The 9,678-nt window shown below is 36.1% G+C and overlaps 1 protein-coding gene across 2 annotated transcripts in view; it reads left to right on the top strand.

The window, feature by feature from the left end:
- The window catches only part of LOC107660154 (snake venom vascular endothelial growth factor toxin barietin-like), a 21,650-nt gene that overhangs the window by 3,495 nt on the left and 8,477 nt on the right, over positions 1 to 9,678 (top strand). For both annotated transcript variants that reach the window (XM_016449388.1, XM_016449389.1), the window contains exons 2-4: positions 2,085 to 2,127; positions 3,802 to 3,998; positions 5,101 to 5,174. In XM_016449388.1, the coding sequence (XP_016304874.1) occupies positions 2,085 to 2,127; positions 3,802 to 3,998; positions 5,101 to 5,174 (314 nt within the window). The remainder of the gene's footprint in view (positions 1 to 2,084; positions 2,128 to 3,801; positions 3,999 to 5,100; positions 5,175 to 9,678) is intronic.

Here is a 9,678-nt window from a genome sequence, read left to right as displayed (position 1 = left end):
AAAAAGGAGCCGTTTTCTAATTTTTCTACTTTCAATATTAAATCAAAAAACGAATGATCGAATGATACACGGATTCATTATTAATAGCCCACATACTGTTTTCTTTTCATTCGCTCTTCTTTCCACAGTCACTCTTGTTTTGTCTTCACACGAGCATCATTGTGCAATTAATCCATAATGCCAAACTCAGTTAACCCACCTTAAAATCCAATTCCTGATGTGGGCGATCTACTTGAGGTCCTTAGGTTGCCAGATATTCATTTAAAGGATCAATACACATGAAGTAAAGAGTAGTAAAACATAGTATATACTAAAAAGATCTATCTTCATTGTATTTTGTCTACAGGAAAACTTTTTGCAGCTGCGGTTTATAAAAAACTAGGCCAAAAAACTTTCCCGCAACTGCATTTTCAAAATAGTGCAGGAAAACCGCAACACTGATGGTGATGTCTAGTATTTTCTGTTCGCAATCCAGCATGTGCAGTGCAGTCTGAGACCACTAGTGAAATACATCTGCTTGCTTTTTTTTCAAATAACACTATATGAATGGATATTAAACAATATAGGTGAATTTTTTAGAACATCTTTGTATTTGGTTTGTCTCTTTTTGCTTTAATGACTGCAGTATACTATAACTGACATGATGATCACAAAACCTGATGATCGTGTTCTCCAGCATGATTTGAGATCATTCAAAGAGCATCTTGTGTTTTAATAGAAGAAAAAACCTTTTGTAGAAAGAATTTCTCATGCTTAGTGTCAGAAATTGGTTATATTTATTAGTGACCTAGAAACGCATTGTAAAAAATTATTTCTGGAAGATAATTAAGTTAATTTGAAGTAAATTAAACAAGGATTACTGGAGTATGTATTAAAAATATTGTCTCAGTCTTTCTACTTTAGAATTTCACATTCAATTCAATGTGTTTCTTTCCATTTATGTGTAATCATTTACTAGCAATTTCTGGGTGAAAATTGTTTCAAAGTAACAAAACTACACCAATTTTATTTCAGTGAGGTCCAGAATTTTACATCATAATTTTTCTCTAGTTTTAATTCTTGAATTTCTAAAACGTTCTGTTTATTTTCAGGTTTAAATGAAAAAAAACAAACAGATTTTCCATGTGGTCTCAGACTTGGATCAGCTATAGCAGTGCCTGATACCTGCTGTTCATTTTGAAAACCTCAGTTCTTAAAGCTCGAGTCCATTCACAGATGCCAGACTGACCCACGGGCCGCAGGTGGAGGGGATTGTGGGAGAGCGAGGCAACAGAGCTGATGATTGGTGCTCAAACTCAAGGGCTCTTAGAAAGAAAAGGCTGACGCAGCCAAATCCAGCCAACTGCTGCTGCAAAAAAACCTGGCAGCGCTGTGATTTTCAGTGTGTGCATTTCAGAGAGAGAAAGTGAATGTTAATATGTGTGTGTGAAAGTGTGTGTGTGTGCCAGTCGCCTTGCCAGCTCTGAGCTGGCTGCTGTATTTCCCAATGGCACCGAGGCAGGAGGTATCTGGAATTGACTGACTCAACCCTCATATTGCAACACAGAATCAGCAGATGCCTCTCCGCACATCACTGCTGTGCAATGATCTGCCTGTTTTCTGATTAATATTGCACTTAATTACATTAAACCTTTATTTGATGTCATCATTACAGAATAAATGCACAGAAACACAGGGTATAACTGAATGTGCTGGCCTATATCAGTGTAAAATCACCTATAATAAGATTGTCACGCATGCTTAGAAAAACTACCCACACAGTAAGCAGTCAGACATGGTGCAAGGAAGCCATGTATGTGTGTGTTGTTTGCGCTGCAGTGCAAAGTCTGCTTTCTCCCTCAGCGGTGACCTTGTTCCAGTGCGCGGACCTCGCCGTATGAGGGGCGTGTTTGTGTGAATGTGTGCTAACATCCACCTTTATGCTGCTCTGACACAAATAAACACTAGAAATGCATTATAAGAAAATGTTTTCATCATTATGTTGACTGGAATCAGCTCTTCATGGCACCATAAAGAGTGTGTGCTTTTGTTATTGTTTTTGCTATATGTTGTGTCTGACGCTTTGTCTGTGTCCTTTCCTCTAGTCAGACCACTGGATGCCAACAGAGAGCCATAAATCTGGAGAAGGTATTTAGCCTTGCTTTCTTTTGTTATCTTATTCTCATAGGTGCATTACTGATTTAGTGAGGTTATATAATATATAATAAAACAGAGTATAATAAAATGACTCATTCTGGTCCTCAATTCTCATGGCAGAATACCTCTTTGGCAGCTACTGTGTCATTACATTGCACCCATAAAAGCCACCTACAGTAAAAGTTTGGGAAATTGTCTTTTGTTTTAAAGAAGTACTTTAATTCAGCAAGGATGCATTAAATCTGATTAAATCAAGAAATCAAAAGAAGAATACTGAAAAAAATTATGATTTAAAGAAATATATTAAAGCAGCAGCACAGCTGTTTTTAACATTGATAATAATACGAAATGTTTCTTGAGCAGCAAATCAACATATTAGAATGATTTCTGAAGGATCATGTGTCACTGAAGACTAGAGAAAATTCCACTTTGCGTCACAGTATAAATTACATTTTAAAATATACTCAAATAGAAAACAGTTATTTTAAATTACAATATGTCACAATATTAATGTTGCATGTTAACCCGAGCAGCTGAGTCTTTAGCCATTTTCAAAAAACATCTAAAGACACATCTTTTTCTCCATTACCTGACCAATTAATACTAGCACCTACCTATTCTATTCTATTCTATTCTATTCTATTCGTTTTGGTCTAATTTATTTTTTTTAAAAATCCTTGCTATGTGCACTGTGCTAGACTATCTGAGACTTGTCACAGCACTTGTATCTTGTATACTGTTACTCTCTCGTTGGTCTGATTGCTTCTACTTTGTAAGTTGCTTTGGATAAAAGCATCTGTTAATGATTAAATGTAAATGTAAATGTTAACCTTGATTTCAGCAACTATTTATTTTATTGGCAGTCCACCTAAAGAATCAACATAATAACGTTACAATTTAATTAAAATTGTCTATAAAGCAATAAAGTCCTTAAGCAATGCTATATTGTATAAAAATATGTTTTGGAGAGTAAAAAAAAAGTTTTTTATGTTACATTACAGGTGCTTGAGATCAGTGAATTGGTTTCTTTAAGTACCAGTATATTGGTGCTATTTAAAGGAATGTTCCAGGTTAAATATAAATTAGGCTACACTCTATAAACAGCATCTGTGACATGCTGTCAATTACCGCAGGAAATAATTTAAACACTTTAGTTTGTAAAAGCAAAGAAATCTTCAATGACAATGCACTCACTGTACATTTGATGGTGTGCACCAAGATAAATGTTAAAAATGCATACTATTTTGAAAGTACAGCCTGAACTTTATACGTGTTCACATGAGACTGGTGCAAGAGAATCACTTACAAACATTTTGCAATATGTAATGTTTTACGCACAACCAGGCACAGATTGTTTACACTGAGATAAATCAACCAATAGGAATTCTGTTGATAACACATCTAACAGATATTGCGTCAATAATTTAGATCCTTGCATCAATATTTATGTCTATATAAATTTATGTGTAATGTGTAATCTATTTATGTACATGTATAATGTTGTTTTCAATTAATGATGAGGCCGGTTGTCTAATTAACCTTCCAGAATGTATCAATGTAAAGTTTATACAATAGCATGTCACAGATTCTGTGCTGAACCCGGAATGTTCTATAAAGAGAGAAGGGTTTTCTTTCTCAGTGTTATTCATTTATTCTCTCTCTCAGTGGTGAGGTGGTTGGATGTGTATCAGAGAAGTGGATGTCATCCCAGAGAGACGCTGGTGGAAGTTTGGCGGGAGTTTCCATGGGAGACACATCACCTCTTCCTGCCGTCGTGTGTAACGCTGCGCCGCTGTGGAGGCTGCTGCTCCGATGAGGCACTGGAGTGTGTGCCGTCACAAACACACACACTTGTAATGGAGGTACATACACACACAAACCAGTGCACTTAATGCAGAGTTCACACAGGTGCAGTTCCTCACATTAATTATGGACGTGTTCCATAAACATTCGACATCCAGTATCTTTTTATTAATAAATCCTATTTGTTTTGATATTTAGTTATCTAATGCAATGGTAAAAATGTGACTGAATTGTCCAAATACTTTTTAGGGACCTCTGCTTATCATTACATACACCATTGTTCAAAAGTTTGGGGCTGGTAAGAATTTTTTATGTTTTTTAAATCTCTTATGTTCACAGAGGCTGCATTTTTTTTGATGAAAAAAACAGACAAAAAACACTACTATTGTGAAATATTATTACAATTTAAAATAACTATTTTCTATTTGAATATAACTTAAAATAGAATTTATACCTGTGATTCAAATCTGAATTTCCTGCAGCCATTACTCCAGTTTTGTGTCACATGACCCTTCAAGAAATCATTCTGATATGTTGATTTGCTGCTGAAGAAACATTTCTTATTATCAGTGTTAAAAACAGTTGAGCTGCTTAATATTTTAAAAGCAATGTCCTCTCTAAAATCTTCCTGACACCAAACTTTTGAAAGGTTAATGTACAGTAAAATTCTCTCCATTTCACCACTCACAGAAACACTCATAGAAACCTTTCACACATACATGTACTATTTTACATTCACATGCTTAATGTGGTGGTATGCAACACTCATATTACATGTATACGTCAATAATTACAGATTTTTAGGGGCAAAGTACCTCCACACACAAACACACCCCGTATAATGCAAGATCTCAAACCACACGGCTTAGTATGGTGAATAAAACATCCAGAAAGACACACACACACACACAGAGGACACACAGCATGAGTTAGTCATACATATTCAGTGTGGGTAGATGAAGTCTCTAGTGTAATGGATCAGGTTGGATCCTGGTCACGTACTGTATAGACAGATTGAGGGATAAAAGATGAAGTCATTACTATGCAGAACAGATTGTGCATCTGTGTGTGTGTGTGTGTGTGTGTGTGTGTGTGTATGTGTGTCTGTGTGCGTGTATGCATGCATTTAAATGCTGACTCCTGCTCTGTTGAACTCCACAGCTCATGAGGACCTCATACATGAAGCATGAACTTGTGCAGCTGCCTTTTATTGAACATAACCAGTGTGAGTGCAGGTGAGATACATGCTCACACACATACGCACAAACTGACCTAGCAATGTCAGTAAGGGCAACATACCATAGACTTATATTCCCTAGTAAAAAGTAATTTAAAATACATTTACTTTGTACCAAGTATAGTTCAATGCGGAGTTTTGCGCATCGTGTGTGTGTGTGTGTGTGTGTGTGTGTGTATGTGTGTCTGTGTGCGTGTATGCATGCATTTAAATGCTGACTCCTGCTCTGTTGAACTCCACAGCTCATGAGGACCTCATACATGAAGCATGAACTTGTGCAGCTGCCTTTTATTGAACATAACCAGTGTGAGTGCAGGTGAGATACATGCTCACACACATACGCACAAACTGACCTAGCAATGTCAGTAAGGGCAACATACCATAGACTTATATTCCCTAGTAAAAAGTAATTTAAAATACATTTACTTTGTACCAAGTATAGTTCAAATCTATTAACATATTTACTGACATATCGCTCGAGACTTACTGATATAAAAAGTATTATTCAACTGTATTTGGAGTATCACTTGTGCACAATGCACATTTCTTAATATTAAGCCTAAAATGTGTTTGATATCACCATTGCTGAGGATCGTATGATCTTTGAATAATATCGGTCTTTAAATGCAAGATATTTAAAGTGTACCTGAAATATACTTGCAATAGTTCCACTTTAGCACAGATATACTTCAGTATATCTTTAGTTGAACTTCAGCACTACTTCCGCACAATTAAAGTGCATTAAGTACAAAATTAGTTGTTCCAATTTAGCATACTTTAAAGTATACCAGTTTAGTATACTAAATGTACAATTGCAGGATATTTTTATTAAGTACATAAATATGGAAATGTATTTGTACACATAACATGAAATAAATGTACTTTAAATACATTTTAGTATATTTATTTTTTAGTAGGGTTGTTTTAATATAAAGCTAATTGTTATGCATCACAGACTATCTCAAACCCTAAGGGGCAGTTCACATGACATGGTCTTGTGTTTAGAAAATTTTAGACAAAGCACTTTGAAATGGAATGGTAAAAGCTGAACTACTTTTAATTTGATGCACCACCCTAAAAATCGCTGTGCTTGTGGTGCCAAACACTAAAAACCGGTGATGCAGCATCGAAGACTATGCATTTGAGCAGAAATTTGAAAACAGTAACGAACAGGAGAACATATTCTGCGTGAAAGGCCCTTAACCCTAACTAAACAATTATTTTGCATTTGTAGAATAATAAAATCAATTATATGGAAATCCTTATAATTACTAAAAATGAGATTATAAAAACCTGAAAAGTTAAGAAAAAATACTTTGAAATTGTTAGGTTTTTCTCTGGTTTTGACATCAAAACAAACATGTATAAAGAGTAAAAAAGTTTTTTTTTTTTTTATGCACTAACATTAAACACTTTGGGGATCTTTTTTAAAATTTTTATTGATTAATACTTTTATTCAGCTAGGATGCATTAAACTGATTAAGAGTGACAGTAATTATGGTTAAAAAAAAAAGTTAAAGACTTCATCAAAGATCCTGAAAAAAAAGAAAAATAAGTATTAAGCAGCACAACTGTTTTAAACACTGATAATAACAAGAAATGTTGCTTGAGCAGCAAATCAGCATATTAGAATGTTTTCTGAAGGATCATATGACACTGAAGACTGGAGTAATGATGCTGTAAATTCAGCTTTGCATCACAGGAATAAATTACATTTTAAAACATAGAAAACCATTATTTTAAATTGTAATAACATTTCTTAATATTACCATTTTTACTGTATCGTTTTATCAAATAAATGCAGCCTTGGTGAGCATAAGAGACTTTTCAAAAGCATTTTAGAAAATCTTATTGACCCCAAACTTTAAATGGTAGTGAAACAGAGCGAAATTGTAAATCAAAAATCATTGAATGATAAAAGAGCACAGCTTACACGACTTTATTCATTGTCAGGTTATTAAGCATAATTATTAGAAGATTTACTATATTTATGAACCATTTTACCCTTGAAAACTCTCAGAATGAAGGTTGTCACATTTTGCTAGCTTGTAGGGGGAATTTTTTCCCCTAAGAATAGCTAAGTGAACCCACCCACACACACCCCAATCCAAAGCCTATCTGACTTTCAGATCACCCCTCACACACACAAATGCACTTCCACCCTGTTTGTCACATGGGGAATGACCCCATCTCCCCACGGACTACTTCCTGAACCCAGTCACAGAAAGTAGTCACCCCCGAAACACTCTTCTGTTGGCGCGTAGCCGACTTCAAAAGCCTTTTCAGAGGTTGTGGGGTTCGGATTAAGGCCAGGGGTGGAACAGAGCGTTCGGTAAGAGCATTTACATGCGCTCGCCTCTCGATCCTTTCTTTGTAATACTGATCTGCCCCGTACAAACTGAACTCACCACTGTTGACCAACCCTGAGTTACTTAAACACCCACGCTAAACCACACAGGCAAACAGCCAACATTATTAACTGCGGCCAGTCTGAGGCTCATGTTATCATGCGATAAAACATTTATCTTACTCATACAGGTGCATCTCAATAAATTAGAATGTCGTGGATGTCACCATATTCTAATTTGTTGAGATAGTGAATTGGTGGGTTTTTGTTAAATGTGAGCCAAAATCACCACAATTAAAAGAGCCAAAGACTTAAACTACTTCAGTCTGTGTGCATTGAATTGATTTAATACACGAGTTTCACAATTTGAGTTGAATTACTGAAATAAATTAACTTTTCCACGACATTCTAATTTATTGAGATGCACCTGTAATGTTTACACTCTCACATGCTAGAACCATTATCTTGTGACAAATTGTATATATGTATGCATGTGATATATATATATATATATATATATATATATAAACTGGTAGAACTAAGCTAGTTAGGGTTGCCAGTGGGGGACTAGTTCACCACAGATGTCCGGTCAGAGACATGAAGATGCAGTTTAAAGTTCTTATGATGCTTTTATTTCCTCCACAATGATTCCATTAAAGTTCAAGAAATGTTGAGCACATAAGTGCCGACAATTACTTTGTTTCCATGAGTGTATGCGTGTGTGTGTGTGGTCTGAAACAAGCATATAATAACAAAATTAGAATAAATTCATTAAACTCAGTAAATTCATACAATGCAAGGTAGCAAACAAACTTCCAACAACAGTCAGCATCACGTGAATATATGAACAAATTAATCACTACTTCTATACAAGTACCTTTAAACAATGAATATCAATCGAACAGAATATAAATTCAGAAAGGTCGCAGTTAACATGAGCTGAAGTAAATAAATTAACTTACTTGGTGCATATAATATGCACACAACACCAAACATGAAGCAAGCATCAAGTCCTTATTCTTTCACCCACTCCATGCGGGTCTATTTCTACAAGACGCTAATCAACGCCACCTGCTGGAAATGGTCGGAGCGTAGCGTCTTTACGTTGCTGTGTTGACAGCGCAATCAAACACTGGCTGATCACCAGAACACTTCAAAATAAAAGTGCATTTATGTTGGGCCTTTTTAACAGCCGCCCCCAGATTTCTAAAGAATGAGGAAATCTGTACATTACGAAAAGGCCAAAGTCAAAATTTCAGTCTGGTATCACAGGTAGCTGTACAACTTTTGCCACAGGTCGCACATAAGACTTGTCTTTAACTTTTACTTCAACAGTCCTGATTCTTGATATTGTCCACCCCACAGAATACTTGAGAGATCTGACCAATAGGCCATAGGGCCCTGGGAAAATAATGGGTCCACAATCATAACAGTAGTTCCCACCTTAATATCGGGTGACTCTCGCTGCCACTTGCTGCGAGTCTGAAGACCAGGCAAAGAGAACTTGATAAACTGCTTCCAAAAGTGATCTGCTATGATTTGGCTATGACGCCAACGACGTCGACTCAATAGTTTACTTTGAGGGTATATCACTTGAGGAAGGGTTGAATCAGATCGCAGAGGAGCGAATTAGGAGTAATAGGATCTGGATCAGAGGCATTGGGGGATGTATACCCCAGGGGTTTAGGATTTAGGATCCCTTCAATCTCAATGAGCACAGTGTGACGATTTCCTCAAGGATCTTTGGGTTCTTTTGAAACTTCTGACACACTGGACAATCTTTGTGCTGATAGCGTCAGATTGCTTTCTTACACCGAAGGATCCAGTATTTCCTACCTATCTCTGCCAGTATTCGCTCAGGACCTGGGTGGAGTAGCTTTGTGTCATAGTCCTTAAAGGGTTAGTTCACACAAAAATTAAAATTAGTCCATAAATTAGCTTGCGCCAACAGTTGTACACGGAAGCAGTTCCGGGCAGATGATATATGAGTTCAGCGTTGCACATGTGCTGGTGAGTCTCATGAAAACCAACGTTTGTTAACAGGAGCAAAGGAAGCAAAGTTTCCTTAAAGGGGTCACATGATACTGCTAAAAAGAACATTATTTTGTGTATTTGGTGTAATGAAATGTGTTTATGCGGTTTAAGGTTCAAAAAA

Source organism: Sinocyclocheilus anshuiensis, unplaced genomic scaffold (assembly GCF_001515605.1).
Source record: "Sinocyclocheilus anshuiensis isolate Anshui unplaced genomic scaffold, SAMN03320099.WGS_v1.1 scaffold888, whole genome shotgun sequence".
NCBI classification, from domain to species: domain Eukaryota; kingdom Metazoa; phylum Chordata; class Actinopteri; order Cypriniformes; family Cyprinidae; genus Sinocyclocheilus; species Sinocyclocheilus anshuiensis.
The sequence above is the reverse complement of the archived record's forward strand: the minus strand, read 5'-3'. Positions and strand labels throughout refer to the sequence as shown.